Source organism: Nyctereutes procyonoides, unplaced genomic scaffold, assembly GCF_905146905.1.
Source record: "Nyctereutes procyonoides isolate TBG_1078 unplaced genomic scaffold, NYPRO_anot_genome, whole genome shotgun sequence".
NCBI classification, from domain to species: Eukaryota; Metazoa; Chordata; class Mammalia; order Carnivora; family Canidae; genus Nyctereutes; species Nyctereutes procyonoides.
In genome coordinates, this window is record NW_026575020.1 from 25542599 (window position 1) to 25562841 (window position 20243).

The 20243-nt window shown below is 34.7% G+C and overlaps 1 protein-coding gene across 1 annotated transcript in view; it reads left to right on the plus strand.

The window, feature by feature from the left end:
* Positions 1-20243, plus strand: part of TAOK1 (TAO kinase 1) — a 146189-nt gene that overhangs the window by 90602 nt on the left and 35344 nt on the right. The window contains exons 9-13 of the mRNA XM_055319146.1: positions 3826-3919; positions 6032-6113; positions 10272-10439; positions 12018-12221; positions 14755-14889. Of these exons, the coding sequence (XP_055175121.1) occupies positions 3826-3919; positions 6032-6113; positions 10272-10439; positions 12018-12221; positions 14755-14889 (683 nt within the window). The remainder of the gene's footprint in view (positions 1-3825; positions 3920-6031; positions 6114-10271; positions 10440-12017; positions 12222-14754; positions 14890-20243) is intronic.

Here is a 20243-nt window from a genome sequence, read left to right on the forward strand (position 1 = left end):
CAGTATGGAAGTATTGATCGTAACACGTTGAACTTAATGAACTAATGGACTACGTTGGACAGATGGACTTAATGGACATATACATATAGAACATTCCATCCAAAAGCACATTTTTCTCAAGTACACATGGAGCATTCTCCAAGATAGATCATATGTTAGACCACAAAATAAGTCTTAATAAGTTTAAGGAGACTGGAATCATATGAAGCATCTTTTCCAACAAAATGGTATGAAACTTAAAACGAATGATAAGGGTAAAACTAGAAATCCACAAATATATGGAGATTAAACAACATGCTACTGTAACAACCAATGGGTCAAAGAAGAAATCAGAAATAAAAAAGATTCCTGAGATAAATTAAAATGGAAATACAGCATACCAAAATGTATGAGAACAACAAAAGTGGTTCTAAGAGGGCAGTTCACAGGGATAAATACCTACATTGAGAAACAAGAAAGATCTGAAATAACCTAACTTTACACTTAAACTAGAAAAAGAAGAATAATCTAAGCATAAAATTAATAAAAGGAAGAAAATAACAAAGACCAGAGCAGAAATAAAAAGTCAGTATAAAAGATCAACAAAACTAAAAGCTGGCTTTTTGAAAAGATTAGCAAAACAGACAACCTTTGTCTAGATTTACCATGAAAAGAAGAGGATTCAAATTCAAAAATGAAAGAAATGTTATAACTGATACCACAGAAATACAAGTTATTACAAGAGACTATGGACAATTAGATGCCAACAAATTGGACAACCCTAGGAGAAATAGACAAATTACTAGAAGCATATAACCTCCAAGACTGGATCATGAAGAAATAGAAAATCTGAACAGACTGATTACTAGTAAGAAGATCGAATTAGTCATCAAAAACATTCCAACAAGCAGAAGTTCAGGACCAGGTGGTTTCACTGGTGAATTCTAACATACAAAGAAGAATTAATACTAAACCTTCTCAAAATCTTCCCCAAAAATAGAAGAGGTGAGAACACTTCCAAACTCATGAGGCCAGCATACCCTGATGCCAAAAGGTCACTTTTGAAAAAGAAAAGGACACTAAAAAGGAAAAATTGCAGGTCAGTATCTTGGTCAACGTCAATCCAGAAAACTCAACAAAATATTAGCAAACCAAATTCAACAATACAGTCAACCCTTGAACAACATAGGGGTTAGGGGCAATGACTCCTTCATGAGTCATGGAATTGGCTCAACATGGGATGTCAGAGACCAAGTAGGGTAAAGAGGTGACAATAGGGGAAACTTCCTATTGGGTCAGAGTCTAAGGAGTACCTCTATATTTGGAGGTGGCCTGATAACAGTGTTCATCTCTGATCAAAAGGAAGAGAGCTTTCCTCATAAAGACTGATGAAGAGGGCCACACTGCAGAGAAGTGACCCAGTTTAGGTTGGGTTTTAGAAACTGAGTGGATAAACAAATGTTCACACTGTAGAGTAACTTGGAATGGGGTTTCAAAACTTGAGGACGGAAAGAGGGCATCTGCTCAAGAGTGTGGTAGCAAAGATGGGGAGACTGGTTACCTACAGGGAGAATTTATCAGATAAGAAAATATTAATTAAGGATAATAAGAACAAGGTTCCTCATTGTCAGAAGGGTGTGACTAATAAAGGGAAGAGGTAAGCTAGAATAAATGCAGTAGGATTTGATTGGATTGAATATATTCTAGTGAACTCTTGTTTTCAGTAAACATGTTTAATGTACATGTATGTATATAAACATATTATGTATATGTGTTTCCTAACTCACTGAAAGAATCTAAGAGCAGTGACACCTCAGTAACTCTGATACACCTGTTGCCATAGCTTCTTGGAGAAATGGTTGAAACCTTAATCTGGAGTGTGGAAAGTACGAGATGAGCCTGGAAGATCATAGTGTACCAGAAAGCAAGGATGTGATCAGGGAATGATAGAGCCATGTCAAAAAGAAGCCAACATAAAGTGGTTCTCCCTGTTCAAATATGAGGCATTTTAAACATCAAAATAAAGGACAGTAGCAGATTATAAAAATAAAATAGATATCTACAAGCCTAGGGGTGCCTGGGTAGTTCAGTTAGTTAAACAAATGCCTTTGGCTCAGGTTATGATCCCAGAGTCCCGAGATCAAGCCCCATGTTGGGCTCCCTGTTGAGCAGAGGGCCTGCTTCTCCCTCTCCCCCTGCTCCGTCTCACTCTCTCAAATAATTTTTTTTTTAAAAAAGAGAAACTGCAAGCCCATATAGTAAATAGAGAAGAAAATTAAAGTTTTATGAGAAAACAGGATGTTAATATAGATTCAAGGTACCTTCTCAAAAAATATGTAATTACAAAGGAAAAAAAAGTTACCATGAAGAAGTCTAATACAGCCATAAGTAATACAATGTGAATGCCATCAATAATAGAAGTATTCAAAATCATGCACTATCTCATAGAATACAGTGAGGAAAATATAACACTTCTGTGATGCTCCTGCCCAAGATGTATAACCCAAATGTTATCATAGGACAAACTGAAATTGAGGGACAGGCAAGAGTCTTGTATACTTCAAAATTGCCAAGGTTATGACTTCAGCTGTTACTTTAAGAGACTAGAAAAAGAGGAGCAAAGGACTCAGTCAGCAGAGGATGTGACTTTAGATCTTTGGCATTGTGAGTTCAAGCCCAACATCAGGCATGGAGCCTACTTTTAAAAAGAAAGAAAAGAAAAAGAGGAGCAAATCAACCTAAAATAAGTAGAAGAAAGAGAACTTAAAAAATCAAAGCAGCAATCAATTAAAAAAAAAAGAGAGAACACCAATGAAACAAAAAACTAGTTTTCTGAGATGCACCTGGGTGGTTAGTTGGTTAAGCTTGAGACTCTTGATTTCAGCTCAGGTTGTGATTTCAAAGTTGTGAGATCAAGCCCAGCACTGGCTCTGTGCTCAGTGGATAGTCCGCTTGAGATTCATTTTCTCTCTCTCTTTCTTTCTCTCCCTTCTCCCCCCCCCAAAAAAAATAAATAAATCTTTAAAAAAAACAACTAGTTCTCTGAGAAAATTAATAAAATTGATAAACCTTTACCTAGATTGATCAGGAAACAAGAAAACACAGATTACCAATATCAGGGATAGGAAGTGATATCACTACATATTTTATAGGTATTAAAAGTATTATAGTATTATAATATTATAATATATATAATATAGTATTATAAAAGTATTATATAACACAATTTTATGTTAATTGTTAACAATTTAGATAAGATGCACACTTTCCTTGATGCAGGTGATCAAGGCTTGCTGTTGCTAAAAGGACATCATTGGAACATTTCCTTGAAATCTAAATGGGAGTTGAGGATTAGATGATAGTCATGTATCAGTATTAATGGCCTGATCTAATTGTGGTTCTTTAGTGGAAGATTCTTATTTATAGGAAATACACAGTAAAGTGTTTAGGGGTGGTAGGGCATGAGGCCAACAACTTAGTGTAAATCGACGCACTTGAGAAACTTCTTTGAGTTTTACTTGTAATTTTTTTTTTTGCTAAGACTCTTTCAAAAACAAAACATTAAAAATTTTTTTAAATTGAATTTAACTTATTTAATTTTTTTGAGAGAGGGAGGGGAGGCACAGAGGAGGAGGGAGAGAGAATCTTTAGTAGGCTGCACCTAGTGTGGAGCCCAAGACGCTCTAATCTCACAACCCTAAGATTATGACCTGAGCTGAAATCAAGAGTTGTGTGCTTAACTGACTGAGCCACCCAGGTGACCCCCTCAAAAAAATTTGTTAAACCATGTTTGCATGGCCCTTATATAATAAGCTCGTATTTTAACAAAGTTTCTTTCTTTTACAGCGGAAAGGAAGCCTCCTTTATTTAATATGAATGCAATGAGTGCCTTATATCACATAGCCCAAAATGAATCCCCTACACTACAGTCTAATGAATGGTGAGTATTCCTGAGACATAATATAACTCAACATTGTATAAGTTAAATACTTTGTTATAATGTTATTAAAATAATTTTATTTCAATTAGGTAAAGTGTATTAGCTGAAGAAATATTACATTGGTTTATTTTACCCTTATATCATGTTTATCTTCTATTAACATCTGCTATTCATAACATATATGTAATTCAGTTCAGAAATAGATGATGCCATATGGAAGCAACACATTGCTTTTTACAAAAATTTATATTTTATTTTTTTCTTTGAACTTTAGGAACACATATAACCCTGATTATATAATAAGTAATATATAATATATATTTAATAAATAGCATAATTTAAACAATATTTTATAACTAAAATACATAGATTGCCACAACCCATAGTGATATTTTATTAGGGAATGGTTTACAATTTATCAGGTATAAAACATAAATGATTTATCAGAATTATCAGGTAATTCGTAATTTGGGGGTTTTTTATTGTTATTATAATATTTATATTCCAAATGGTCTGTTACTCCACATCCTGGTGCTTCCTAGATTTGATAAAATTAAGCTCATTTATGTAAAGAAATCTATGAAGAACACATTGACAGTTTTAGAAAACTAGGGTTTTTATCAGTGATAGAAAATTTAATGTGTGTATATCCAAGTGTATTCAAGTGTGTCTAACATTTGAAAAATTCTAGGGAGATATCAACCATACTAAATAAGTATTTTTAATTGACAAGTAGATGCATAATTAGTGAAACTAATTTTTTAAAGATTACATATTTAAGGTGCATTCATAGATCTTTGCTACTATTTAGAGATATGTAGAAGGAATCTTTTGGCACAGAGTTTAGCATTATAGTACATACCAGTAATAAATATAGTGAACACAGAATGTCTTTACACTGTTTGATATTTTGGAGGATTCAAAAAAAGAATTCTTGCCTACAAGGAACTTAAAATATGAAAGACAAACACTGACAGAGTAATTATTACTTACTACTTTTCTCATTGAACTCTCATCAGTAACACTGTGCAAAATATGTTGTAGACTTCTGATGTTTTAAAAAATATATAAAAAAATAAAAATAAAAATAAAAAATAAAATAAATAAAAAATAAAAAAATAAAAAATATATTAATTGATTTTCTGGATTTAATGGAAGTTTTATCCATTTGCTTAGGAACATTTGGGTATAAAACTGCTCCCTCCAAAGCAAAATAGATTGATGTTCTAAAAATATATATAGAAGATGACCCAAGTAGCAACCAAGAAAGAGAGATGGCTTAGAGAAAAGAAAAAAAAAATTGAAAAGAACATTATCTTAAATATGAATGCAAAGAAGAAAAAATTGAGTTTCCTAATTTTGCCTCAATATAGAAAAAGTCATGATATTTAAATATGTGGAAGTATGATTTTTAAAGTTTTTAATTTAAGTTCCAGTTATTTAACATAACCATGTAATATTAGTTTCAGGTGTACAGTATAGTGATTCAGCATTTCCATACATTGCCCTGTGCTCATCGTGACAAATGCACTCCTTAGTCTCCATCTCCTATATCACCCATCCCCCAATCCACCTCCCTGCTGTTAACCATCAGTTTGTTCTCTATAGTTAAGGGTCTGTTTCTTGGTTTACCTCTCTCTTTCTTTTTTTTACCTTTGCTTGTTTGTTTCTTAAATTGTGGGAGCAGGATTTTTTTTTTTGGATTTTTAAATAATCTATGCAAATTTATCTTTGGAAAATGGTAAAGATTGCTTTAGATAGGTTTTCATAGACATAAAATCGATAGTATATTGTATCTGCTTATTTTTTTTGTATCTGCTTTTTTTATCATTCCTTTTCCATTCCCCTTCCCACCAATAGGCACATGCCCTGATTTATGGTTGTGTTTTGTTTTGTTTCTAATTAAGTATTTAAATTCCAGTTAATATGCAGTGTAATATTCTTTTCAGGTATAGAATTTAGTGGTTCAATATTTATATACAACACTTGGTGCTCAAACATGAACATGAATTTCCATGTCATCCTTGCACAAGATGCTAACTTCTCTGTATGGTTTGTGGATGTGTAAAAGGAAATAGCAATATGTTCACTTGATACTTTCCTTTACAATAGGTCTGATTATTTTCGCAACTTTGTAGATTCTTGCCTCCAGAAAATCCCTCAAGATCGCCCTACATCAGAGGAACTTTTAAAGGTCAGTTTTACTGGGACACCTGGGTGGCTCTGCTGTTGAGTGTTTGCCTTTGGCCCAGGGCATGATCCCAGATCCAGGGATGGAGTCCCACATTGGGCTCCCTGCAAGGAGCCTACTTCTCCCTGTCTGTGTCTTTGCTTCTCTCTCTGTGTCTCCCATGAATAAATAAAATAAACAAACAAATAAATAAATAAAGGTCAGTTTTACTAAGTCTGTTTTCTACCCCTAAGTAATTATTTAAAGATGTATTTTATTCTTCTTTGATTTTGAATCACTATGCTCTACTAATTTTTACTAAAATTATGGGGATCCCTGGGTGGCTCAGTGGTTTAGCGCCTGCCTTTGGCCCAGGGCGTGACCTGGAGTCCTGGGATCGAGTCCCACGTCGGGCTCCTTGCATGGAGCCTGCTTCTCCCTTGGCCTGTATCTCTGCCTCCCTCCCCCTCTCTCTTTCTGTGTCTCTCATGAGTAAATAAATAAAATCTTAAAAAAAAATTATACTAAAAAATTTACTATAAAATAAAATAACAAAATAAAGATAAAATGCTAACTTTATATACTGTTGTCTATTGGAACTTTTCTCAGAGGCCAAGTTTTTTCATTTGTGTTTTCAAAATTAATTAAGTGTTTTATGATGTTTGGATAGAATATATTCCAGATAGTACCAATTGGCTGTTTTTATGTGCAAGAATGTATTCATGAGTTATAACTCCACATTTTAATTCATGTGAAATAATGTCATATTTCAAAGTTAGTAAAACAGCTTAACTTTGGATTTAATTTTTATATCTGCCATATTTTATATGTTTATGTCCCACATTAAAATAATGTGAAAGAAAGAGAAATGTATATCTATATAAATATTGTGGGAGAAAAGAGTTTTCAAAAAATACATAATGATATCATGTTTCTGTTTCCTTTTTAGAAATATATTTTTCTAACTTGGCATTGAAAATATTTTAAGAATCATGTAAATTCTTTCAGTTTTCAGTGGGTTTGGTTGCTTAATTTAAATACATGATTGGTATATGCTTTCTGTTCTCAAAAATTTATTTCATTTGGAGTTTGACCATCTTATTGATAGCAATAATATTGTTGAACTTAATATAGTTCTTAAAACATCTAGATAAGGCAATGGTAAGTAGGATTTGATTCTCTCTCCTTGTGCCCCTAAGGAATATTATTGATTTTTCACTGTAAGATTTAAGTAGACTATTTTTACATGACTGTTTTAGAACTTCAGACATATTCAGTTTATTTTCGCCAACACATCAGTTAAAGATACAAAGAAATTGAAAAGATCATATATATGGGGATCCCTGGGTGGCTGAGCAGTTTAGTGCCTGCTTTCAGCCCAGGGCATGATGATCCTGGAATCCCAGGATCAAGTCCCTCAAGTCCCACATCAGTCTCCCTGCATAGAGCCTGCTACTCCCTCTGCCTGTGTCTCTGCCTGCCTCTCTCTCTCTCTCTCTCTGTGTCTCTCATTAATAAATAAATAAGTAAATAATCTTTAAATTTGTTTTTAAAAACAAAAAGATCGTGTGTGTGTGTGTGTGTATTATTATTTGCAACCACAGTATGTAGAAAACAGTATAGTTTTAAAAATGTTTGTGGGATTCTAGGCAGTTAGCTCACTCAGTCTCAGAAATGAAAGCCTGAATAAATAGAAACTCATAATAGCAGAAGGTTTAGTATAACTATGAATTATTTTAGTGATAAATAAGATCTATATGTAGAAAACTATCAAACTTAGAAATTTAAGGTTTATTATTTTTGGATAAGAAGATTGAGTATCGTAAACAGTGATACATACCAAACTAAGGCTCAGGAAAAAGAAAAAATCTGACTGGCTTCTTATACTTGCCTTATATAGGCAAAAGAAGCTGTTTTGTTAATAACCCAACCCACCAGGGCCAGGTATTTGGTGATTAGATCCCAAGTCTGCATATAGTATTCATTTACCTGGTTTATAGCAGGAAAATGAAAATCATAGGAAGTATCTATCAAGTACTTCTTTCCTTTGGCCTAATTATACGTCTGTTGCAGTTTATTGTAAAAAGAGTTAATAGGAAAAAATTTAAATTTATGAAACTAAGAATTAAAAATTGGAAGTAACCATCCAAAATTAGGATAATGGTTAAACATTTTTAGTATAAATATTTGATGAAATAACCTATAGGCATTAGTTTATGAATTCAAAATAACAATACTTAGACAACAGTAAAAGTAGAATAAAATACTGTATAGTTAAAATTCTTTAGAGAAACTTTTCAGGGGATGGCATCCATAGGCATTCAGAATGGTCTAGCATTTTTTTTTAAGATTTTTATTTTATTTTTATTATTATTTTTTTAGATTTTATTTATTTACTCATGAGGACACACATACACACACAGAGAGAGAGAGAGAGAGAAGCAGAGACACAGGCAGAGGGAGAAGCAGGCTCCATGCAGGAAGCCTGATGTGGGACTCGATCCCAGGCCTCCAGGATCACACCCTGGACTGAAGGCAGTGCCAAAACGCTGAGCCACCCGCGCTGCCCCGACTTTGAGGAGTTTGTGCTATAATACCCACAGTTCTTACGAAGTTGCCTAAAACGAAAAACACATCAGCAGGGCCTATGGTGATTCCATGTGTGCTAAGTATGTTCTTGACAGGATCAAGTGTCTTTCCTTATTGAGGAACAGAAAATTGTTGTGAATGTGTTGAAAGTCCAAGAATAGAGTCAAAAACCTAAATAAAGGGGGCCATGGGTGGCTTGGTCGGTTAAGGATCCGACTCTTGATTTCAGCTCAAGTCTCGATCTCAGTGTCATGAGTTTAAGAAGCCCTGGGTTGGGCTACAATACTAGGTGTGAAGCCTACTAAAAAACAAACAAAAAAACACAAGCTAAATAAAAAAATGATTCTTCTTTTGAGTAACAAAATCAAAAGGCAAAAGAAAAATATTTTAGAGAAGAAATACATTTGAACTAAAAAGGTAAGAGTATTACAGAATTCAAGTACATTTAATAGAACTCAAGGCAAAAGATGTCTTTCTGCAACCTAAATGCTAACTATGTATCTACAAATTTATATGTAGAAAATTTCTGTAAAAAAAATATCAAAATATAGCAGTGATAATTCTAATGGTGGAATTGTTCTATTTTTCTATATTAGATAAGGTTAAGCTTGTTAAATGTTAGTGGTAAAAATTACAAAGTAGGGGCAGCCTGGGTGGCTCAGCGGTTTAGCGCCGCCTTCAGCCCAGGATGTGATCCTGGAGACCCAGGATCGAGTCCCACATCAGGCTCCTTGCAGGGAGCCTGCTTCTCCCTCTGCCTGTGTCTCTGCCTCTCTCTGTGTGTCTCCCATGAATAAATAAATAAAATCTTAAAAAAAAAAATTACAAAGTATAATGGCTTTTAAGAAACTGCTAGTATTTTATGGAGTATTGTTTATGCAACACCTAAAGGAACTTATAATATCCAAGTTTATGTTACATATAAATACATTCATTATATGTTACAAATAACATATTAACAAAACATACATTATATGTTACATATAAATACATTGAAACCTGATATAACTCAGAACTGAAATGTCTTTTCTATGAAATCAGTTCTAAGAATACATAAACCTTTAGCCCTTTTTAGGGCTCTAATTGGACTTAATTCTTAGTGTTTAATTAGGCTCTTTGATTATTTCTCTTTTTTTAAAGATTTTATTTATTTATTCATAAGAGACACAAAGAGAGGCAGAGACATAGGCAGAGGGAGAAGCAGGCTCCCTGTGGGGAGTCCGATGCGGGACTGGATCCCAGGACCTCAGGATCACAACCTGAAGCTGAAGGCAGATGCTCAACCACCTAGCCACCCAGGCACCCCAGACTCTTTGATTATTTGAACTCTGCATTTTCAGTTGGCCAACAAAAATAACATGTTTCCATAAATTGTCCAGGGGTAGTTATGTATGCCCAGAATGTATATGTGTAGATGGCAGTTTTGTAAATACAAGAAGTCAAAAGTGTAATAAAATTAGATAGCTATAGATTATATGTGTTATCTTATCGTGATTACTTCAGATAGTAATTCCACTGTGAGGAAAGGATACATTTGTACTAATTGAAAAAATATAAGTTTCAATCTGACTTTTGCCTTGTACTCTTATTCAGCACATGTTTGTTCTTCGCGAGCGCCCTGAAACAGTGTTAATAGATCTCATTCAAAGGACAAAGGATGCAGTGAGAGAGCTGGACAATCTACAGTATCGAAAGATGAAGAAACTCCTTTTCCAGGAGGCACATAATGGACCAGCAGTAGAAGCACAGGAAGAAGAAGAGGTAATAACTTAGAAATGACTCACATTTTGAGCTCTGTTTCTTTATTGGCTTCTTTCCTTATACAACTTGTCTTACCACAAATGTTTTATATTAATGGTTCCCAGATTGTGTTTTCTTAACACTGGTCCTATAAGATCCCAGGTAGAAAAAAAAAGTTTTGCATTCTTTAAACCCAACCCCTTCGTAGCGCTTATTGGTATAGTAAAGTTCTGCAATCTTTTACTAAAGAAACCTGTTCAACTTTAATCTAGTCCTCATCAAATGTTTTGGATACTGAACCCTCTTTTGCCTTATTGTCGGATTCCGTGGGACATGCTTTTGGAAGCATTTGAAATTATAGACTGTGGAAATGGACAGTACTCATTCAGAAGTCTTTAGAATTACCAAGCATTATGCTCTGTCACCAGGGATACTTGATTCTTTTCAGTTCTGAATAATTTCATTCCATTTGCACAGTTCTAAAATACTCATTTTACAGATGAGTAAAGCAAAGCTCAGAGTAGTTAACTCATCATAGGTTCATTTAGGTTCAAATTCATGTATCTCTCACTCTCAAAGCAAAGTTCTTTCCATATTGCCTTTTAGGAAGTATGGAAGTTTAAGTTTGCAGTAGAAATGTTCCTCACAAGGAAATATACATTAGGAAAATATACATTTCCTCACAAGGAAATATACATTAGGAAATTAAGAAATATACTTTTCCTCACAAGGAAGTATACATTATTTTTGGAGCTTTTTTACTCTAAATATTTTCAGTTCTCTTTGCTCCTGTCAGAATTTATTGTTTTTCAGTAAGAGAGATCATTTTGCATTCTGAGACCTGGAGTAATAGTTACTTTTTTTTTTTTTTGATAGTGCTACATAATTAATGAACTATAAAATATAGGACTTATATATATAAATGTAAAGTTTTGGTGCTTTTGGTTTTGTTTTTTAGTTCATACAGTAAACATTAGAAAATTATTTTGAGGGTGCAGTCAGTTAAGCATGGACTCTTGTTTTTAGCTCAGGTCATGATCTCAGGATTGTGGGATCAAGCCTCGGCCTTGAACTCTGGTGTGGAAGGAACATCCTTGAGATTCCCTCTTTCCCTCTTCTGCCTCTCCCATCCTGCTTGCATGCACACACCAGCATACTCTCCCTCTTTACAAAAAACAACAACAACAACAACTAAAGGTGGTTATTTATAGGATTTAAAAAAGATTGAGGCTTGTTTTAACTATGGGAATTATTGAGAAATGAGCAGAATCTCTCTATATATACCACACATGAGATGTGTGGTAGAAATGGATTTCAAAAAAATGTCAAGCAATTTAGAGAAAATGTTATGCTTTGGAAATAACCAAGTGATGAACTGAATTTTTGACACAGGTGGTTGGAATTTTTGTTATTTATTTGTTGATCATTTTTATTTGTTTTTCAGTTGGTAAACTTCCTGGCCTTGACAAGTACAGGAAGTTTCTCACTAGACTTTTTGAGTTTCTTTCTAAAGACTGTGTACTAAGCAGTGTGATAAGTGATTATAATTAGCAATTTCAAAAGAGACAGATATTTTAACCTAATGCTCTTTTCCTTTAGGAACAAGATCATGGTGTTGGCCGAACAGGAACAGTGAATAGTGTTGGAAGTAATCAGTCTATTCCCAGTATGTCCATCAGTGCCAGTAGCCAAAGTAGTAGTGTTAACAGTCTTCCAGATGCCTCAGATGACAAGAGTGAGCTAGATATGATGGAGGGAGACCACACAGTGATGTCTAATAGTTCTGTTATCCATTTAAAACCTGTGAGTATTTGGATTTCAGTGAAAAAACTTTCAACTTTGGTAAATAATTTTCTTCAGCTGATTAGTTTAATTAGGAGATTGTCTTGGATGTTTCAGAAGTTTGGAACATTTTTAGGTAATTTATTTTAAAGTAGTAGGAGGCTTGTTTTCCTAGTATAATGTCTGCATTTGGGAAACTAATGTTTTGAAAATACTAAAAGAATATTTTTAAAATATCAGAAGAAAGAAATAAACACTACATAATATATAATTTGAGTTAATTTCATGAAAATAAAGTATTTAAAAGTAGGTATACACATTAAAGTCATGATAGTGGTTGTCTTTTAAAAGAAAGGGTTACAGTGGGTAATGATCAAAAGTGACTTGCACTGTCCATAATGTTTACATCTTTAAAATAAAACTAGGGCAGCCCTGGTGGCTCAGTGGTTTGGCGCCTGCCTTCAGCCCAGGGCATGACCCCAGGGTCCTGGGATCGAGTCCCACATTGGGCTCCCTGTGTGGAGCCTGCTTCTCCCTCTGCCTGTGTCTCTGCCTCTCTCTCTGTCTCTCCTGAATAAATAAATAAATAATATTTTTAAAAATAATAATAATGAAATAAATAAAATAAAATAAATAAAATAAAATAAAATAAAATAAAATAAAACTAATTGAGGATCCCTGGGTGGCTTAGCAGTTTGGCACCTGCCTTCGGCTCAGGTCGTGATCCTGGAATCCCAGGATCAAGTCCCGCATCAGGCTCCTGGCATGGAGCCTGCTTCTCCCTCTGCTTGTGTCTCTGTCTCTCTCTTTGTCTCTCTCTCTCTGTGTGTGTCTTTCATGAATAAATAAATAAAATCTTTTAAAAAATAAAATAAAACTAATTGCTAATAATTGTAAATTATTGGTTTAGGAAATAAGTACATTATTCTTTACACTCTGAATACAGAATTTTTAATTTTCTTGAAAACATTTTGAGAGGTAACTTGTTTTTAGCAATAGGAATACTTCCTTTTTAACTTCACAGCTTACAGTATTACCTAAAAATTTTTTAGGCACAGGAGCTAAAAGGTAGAACTAACCCAAGTGTTCATCAAGAGATAAATAGATAGATAAACCATAGTATATATATACAGTGGAATATTACCCAGTTATGAAAAAGAATGAAATTTTGATACATGCTATAACTTGAGTGATAATAAGCTGGATGCAAGAAGACAAATATTGCATAATTCCACTTTTATGAAATTTCTAGAATAGGCAGTTCATAAACACGCAAAGTAGATTAGTGGTTACCAGGGACTGAGTAGAGTATAAAATGAAGAGTTTTGGTTAACAGATACAATTTCCATTTGGGTGATGGAAAAGTTTTGGAAATGGCGGTGGTTGCACAAGATTGGGAATATAATTAATGCCACTGAATTGTACATTTAAAAATGGTTGAACTAAAAAATAAAAAAATAAAAAAAAATAAAAATGGTTGAACTGGCAAATTATATATATATTTTACTACACAAACACACACAAAAAGTGATTAAGAATGATTTAGTTATGGGACTCATGGGTGGCTCCGTGGTTGAATGTCTGCCATTGGCTCAGGTCATGATTCCAGGGTCCCAGGATAGAGTCCCACATCAGGCTTCCTGTGGGGAGCTTCCCTCTCCCTTTGCCAATGTCTCTGTCTCTCTCTCTGTGTTTCTTATGAATAAATAAAATCTTAAAAAAAAAAAAAAGAATGACTTAGTTATGTAGTAGTGTTCTTCAGGGCAAAATCATGTTTAATTTTCACATACTTAGGCAATAGAATCAAGAGTAACAAAGATTTTTCCCACAATTAGTTGGTTGCTGCTTAATTGACTTCCTCTTCAGTTAATAAACTAAGGCATATATAAGGAAAGACATCGTTCTTAAAATTTCTACAGTTATTTTTTGGTTACTTACTTCGGACAATGGCAGAAGTATTATAAATGTATTTTTTAAGATATATTATTGCTGGAAATCCCTGTGTGGCTCAGCGGTTTAGTGCCGCCTTCGGCCCAGGGTGTGATCCTGGAGACCTAGGATCGAGTCCCATGTTGGGTTCTCTGCATGGAGCCTACTTCTCCCTCTGCCTGTGTCTCTGCCTCTCTCTCTGTGTCTTTCATGAATAAATAAATAAAATCTTTAAAAAAAAAGAAAAGATATATTATTGCTTTGAAAACCCAAGAGCCAAAAAATAAAAATAAAAATAAAAACCAAGAGCCTTAGAATAATTCATTTTTTCCTGCTTTTTAAAACAACTAATCCTTTTTATTTTCTGTATAATAAGTAGGATATAAATCTAACCTCATACATTTCCTGATCCTAAATCTGTTGTACTGTTGTATACTCTGAGAGAATAATGTTTCCCGATTCTAATTATGTTGAAAATAAAATGTCAGCATTCATAATTTTTGTTTTTTGCTTTTTAAAATTATGTCTTTAAGATAAATTGGACAAGTTATCTTTAAATTTTCTTGAAACCTCAAGTGAACTGTATTTGTTCACCTGAAATAGTATTGTTTCTTTCTTTGTCTAGGAGGAAGAAAATTACAGAGAAGAGGGAGATCCTAGAACAAGAGCATCGGATCCACAGTCTCCACCACAAGTGTCTCGTCATAAATCACACTATCGTAATCGAGAACACTTTGCTACTATACGGACGGCATCACTGGTATGTTCTTCCCCTGATCAGAAATACATTTTTTATTTTGAACTGTGGCACCTGTACTAAAGAATAACTGTATCTTATTTTTTTGTATTTGGGGTTTATTTTTCAAAATACTCATTTAACATTTACGTGCCTCTTATGAGAAAGATCTACATAATACTCTGAGAGATGTTAAACTAGTAATGTCTTCAAGACATATACAAATAACTAATGTGTTAGAATATATTAAATGCTTACGAGGGCTAGAAGGTACTAAATAGTAATTCAGATTACTTTTGATTTGAGGTATAAAGGAAATATTTATAAAACAAATTGTTTACGGATGCTTAGGTGGCTCAGTCACTTAAGCATCCCACTCTTGGTTTTGGCTCAGGTCATGATCTCATGGTCCTGAGATCAAGCCCCAAGTGGAGCTCTGCGCTTAGCACAGAGTCTGCCTGAGATTCTTTCCCTTCCCTCTCCCTTCCTCTCTGCTCACACATGCTCGCTCGATTTCTCTCTCAAATAAATATAGAGATAGATAGATACATAAATACATAGGTATATAGATAGAATCAATCCTTTAAAAAATAATAAGAAATAAAACAAATTGAACTTTAATAGTTTGTTGATTTTAAGCTTAGAGAGGAAGAAAAAATGTTATTTCTAAGAATTAACAGTAAAGAAATACTAAAGCTAACCAAAATGAGGGGAAATGTTCCGGAAATGGCAAGTAATTCAATTTAGTGTATTCAAAGTATAGTTCTTCTGATTTCCCAAATAATAATGAAAGTGGATTACGGGGGCAGCCCGGTTTAGCACCACCTTTAGCCCAGGGCCTGATTCTGGAGATCCAGGATCGAGTCCCACGTCGGGGCTCCCTGCACGGAGCCTGCTTCTCCCTCTGCCTGTGTCTCTGCCTCTCTCTCTCTCTCTCTCTCTCTCTGTTTCTCATGAATAAATAAATAAAATCTTTAAAAAAAAAAAGTGGATTATAAATGATGCCCTATTTGCTCAGTCAGTAGAACATGTGACCCTTGATCTTAGGGATGTAAGTTAGAACCCCACATTGGGTATGAGAGATTACTATTTAAAAATGGATCGTGTGTCCTTTACAAGGATATTGTTTTAGTAGGCTACTTATTATCCTAATCAATCAGATAAGTAGGACCAAAACATGATAAAGAATACTAGGGATAAAAAGAAATTAAGATATCCTAGGAAAAGCAGGCTGTTAGAAAATCTAACAGGAAGTATAAAAGATATATCTGAGAGAAAAGTTATCTGAGTTTATCAACTACATAAGCAGATTTTATAAATCCCATGCAATGGCCCATAAATCTGTATGACATGGAGTCAAGAATGTCATCCTCCATCCTGAGGAATCAAGTCATTCTTGCTATTCTGTAACATGTAAATAACTTTTTGAACAGAGCAAGTAGCAAAGATTGCTTGACTTTTTTTTTTCTCATGACTATTTTAATAAATACCGAGAGAGGTATTACCTAAAGAGAGGCTAATTCGTGTGATTTTGTGACTTGGTATATATTAAATGTTTCTCAAACAAATTCTGTCCCAGTTTCTGGCTCCTTCAAATTAATTAGGGACACACTTTTTTTTTTTTCCTGGAGTATAGTTACCATACAATGTTATATTAATGTCAGTGTACAACATAGTAATTTGACAGTTATATGCATTACTCAGTGCTCACCACAATAAGGATAGTCACCATCTGTCACCATACAATGCTATTCACATTATTGACTATTTTCCCTGTGTATACTTTTCATCTCCATAACTTATTTATTTTATAACTGGAAGTTTATACCTCTTAATCCCTATCACTTATTTCACCCATCCCGCCATCCACTGGTTTGTTTTGTGTATTTTAAGTCTGTTTTTTTTTTTTTCTTAAAAAGATTTTATTTATTTATTTATTGGGGAGAGAGAGAGAAAAATAAAAAAGGGAAAGAGGGAGACTCTAAGGCGGACTCCATGCAGAGTGTGGCCTGATGTGGGGCTCGATTCCAGGACCCCAAAATCATGATCTGAGCTGAAACCAAGAGTCAGATGCTTACCTGAACATGCCTGCCACCCAAGTGCTTCAAGAGTCTGTTGGTTTTTGTTTATTTGTTCATTTGTTTTCTGGATTCTACATGTAAGTGAAATCATATGGTACTTTTCTTTCTTTGATTTATTTCACTTAGTATAATACCCTCTAAGTTTATCCATGTTGTTGCAAATGCCAAGATCTTCTTTTCTATGGCTAATATTCCATTTTGTATGTAATATACCACATGTGCTTTATCCATTCATTTATTGGTGGACACTTGGTTGTTTCCATATCGTGACTATTGTAAATACTACTGCAATGAACATAGGGGTGTTTTTAACATCTTTTTAAATTGATATTTTCTATTTCTTTTTTCTTTCTTTCTTTTCTTTCTTTTCTTTTCTTTTCTTTTCTTTTCTTTTCTTTTCTTTCTTTCTTTTCTTTTTCTTTTTTTAAGAGATAGTGTGAGGGGAGGGTCACAGGGAAGAGGGAAAGGAACTTAAGGCTTTTCTGGCCAGTGCAGAGCCCAGTGCAGGGTTTGATCTCAAATCTTGAGATCATGACCTGAGCCGAAATGAAGAGTTGGATGCTTACCCAACAGAACTTTTCTATTTCTCAGAGTTTTCTCCCCAGAGAGAACCCAGAGGGTCCCCCCCCTTGGGTAAATAATAGTGGAATTAATGGAACATAGGGTGTTTGTATTTTTTAATTTTTTAAGAACCTCCATACTGTTTCCCACAGTGGGATCATGACCTGAGCTGAAGGCAGATGCTTATCCAGCTGAGCCACCCTGGCACCTCAGATGTTCATCTTTTTAATATTGATTTGTAGATGTTCTTTATAAAACCTGTTTATGGGGGGCAGCCCCGGTGGCGCAGCAGTTTAGCGCTGCTTGCAGCCCAGGGTGTGATCCTGGAGACCCTGGATCGAGTCCTACGTCAGGCTCTCTGCATGGAGCCTGCTTCTCCCTCTGCCTGAGTCTCTGCCTCACTCTCTCTACATCTCTATGAATAAATAAATAAAATCTAAAAAAAAAAAATCTGTTTATGGTATTATATCTCATATATGTCTTGCCAATATTTTTTTCTTCATCTGTAATTTACCTGTTGTTTTTCCTAGATGATGAGAAATTAAAATTTTTTAGTTTTAAAATCAATTATAATAATCCAATTAAAAAATTGATAAAGGAGGGGCACCAACCAACTGGGTGGTGCAACTGGTTAAGCAACCAATTCTTAGTTTCAGCTCAAGTCATGATTTCAAAGCAGTGAGATTGAGCCCTGTCTTGTGCTCCCTGCTCAGTGCTGATTCTGCTTAGAATTCTTCCTCTCCCTCTGCCCCTCCTCACTACGTGCTCTCTCACTCTATCTCTCCACCCCCCCCAAAACAAAGTTTTTTTTTTTTTTTTTAATGCATAAAACGGGGTGCCTGGCTGGCTCAGTTAATTGTCTGACTCTTGATTTCAGCTCAGGTCATGATCTCAGGGTTGTAACGTGAGATCAAGCCCCAAGTCAGGCTCACACTGGGTGTGGAACCTGCTTAAGATTCTCTCTCCACACCTCCTCCCTTAAAAAAATGAATAAAGGTCTTGAAATAGACATTTCTCCAAAAAAAGTATACAAATGGCCAATTAGTTATTAGGGAAATGCAAATCAAAACCACAATGAGGGACTACCTCATACCCACTAGGATGCCTTTTTAAAAAAAGAAAAATAGGGACACCTGGGTGGCTCAGTGGTTAAGCATCTACCTTTGGCTCAGGTTGTGATCCCAGGGTTCTGGGATCAAGTCCTGCATCGGGTTCCCTTCAGGGAGCCTGCTTCTCCCTCTGCCTGTGTCTCTGCCTCTGTCTCTGTGTCTCTCATGAATAATTAAATAAAATTTTTCAAAATAAACAAAGATAAAAAGAAAGAAAAATAGTTACCAGAGAGCATACAGAGAAAATAGAACTCTTCTTGTATGTTTCTGGTAATATGTATGTAATAAGAGTGTAATTGTGTATATGTAATACAATTGTAATATGATTCAGTTTCTGTGGAAAATAGTTGACAGTTCCTCAGAAAATTAAACATAGAATTATCATATGACTCAGCAATTCTGTTCTTACATATATACCCAAAGAATCAAAAACTGGTATTCAAACAAGTACATGTACACACATATACATAATAGCACTATTCACAATAGCCACATCCATCAGCAGATGAATGATAAATTATGGTATATGTGTACAATAGAATATTATTCAGCTATAAAAAAGGAATGAAACACTGATACATGCTTACAACATGGATGAACCTTGAAAACATGCTAAATGAAGGAAGGAAGCCAGGCATAAAAGTTATATATTATATGACTATATGAAGTATCCAAAATAGATATGACTCCATAGAGATAGAAAATAAATTGGTCTCTTCCCAGGAGAGACTGGGGATTTTCTTCTAAAATGATAAAAATGTTTTGTAACTAGATAAATATGGTACTTGTATACCATTGTGAATATACTCACTACTATTGAGTTGTTCACTTTGAAATGATTAATTTGGGATTTCTGGGTGGCTCAGTCAGTTAAGAGTCAGACTCTTTCAGCTCAGGTCATGCTCCCAGAGTCCTGGGATCCCACCCCCACATTGGGCTCTGCACTTAGCAGAGTCTACTTGAGGATTCTCTTCCTCTCTCTTTGCCCTTCCCTACACTTGCTCACACACTTGTGTATGCTTTCTCTAAGGTAAATAAATAAATATTTTTTTAAAATGATTAATTTTTAGGGGCACCTGGCTGGCTCAGTTGGAAAAGCATGTGACTCATGATCTTGGGGTTGTAAGTTTATGCCTCACATTGGAGGTAGAGATTATTTAAATAAATAAAATTTCAAAAAATATCAAATGACTGAATTCATATATTTATATATATATATATTTAAATATTTTATTTATTTATTCATGAGAGACAGAGAGAGAGAGGCAGAGACAGAGGAAGAAGCAGGATCCACGCAGGGAGCCCAATGCGGGACTTGATCCCGGGTCTCCAGGATCATGCCCTGGGCTGAAGGCAGATGCCCAACCGCTGAGCGACCCAGGCGTCCCATGACTAAATTCATATTATGTGAATTTTAGCTCTTTTTAAGAATCTAGTTTATACATTCTTTCTGCCAAATTTTTATTTAAATTCTAGTTGGTTAACATATAGCATAATATTGATTTCAGGAATAGAATTTAGTGTAGTGCTTGGATGACTCAGTTGGTTGGACATCTGCCTTGGGCTTGAGTCGTGATCCTGGGTTCAAGCCCCACGTCAGGCTTCCTGCTTGGTGGGAAGCCTGCTT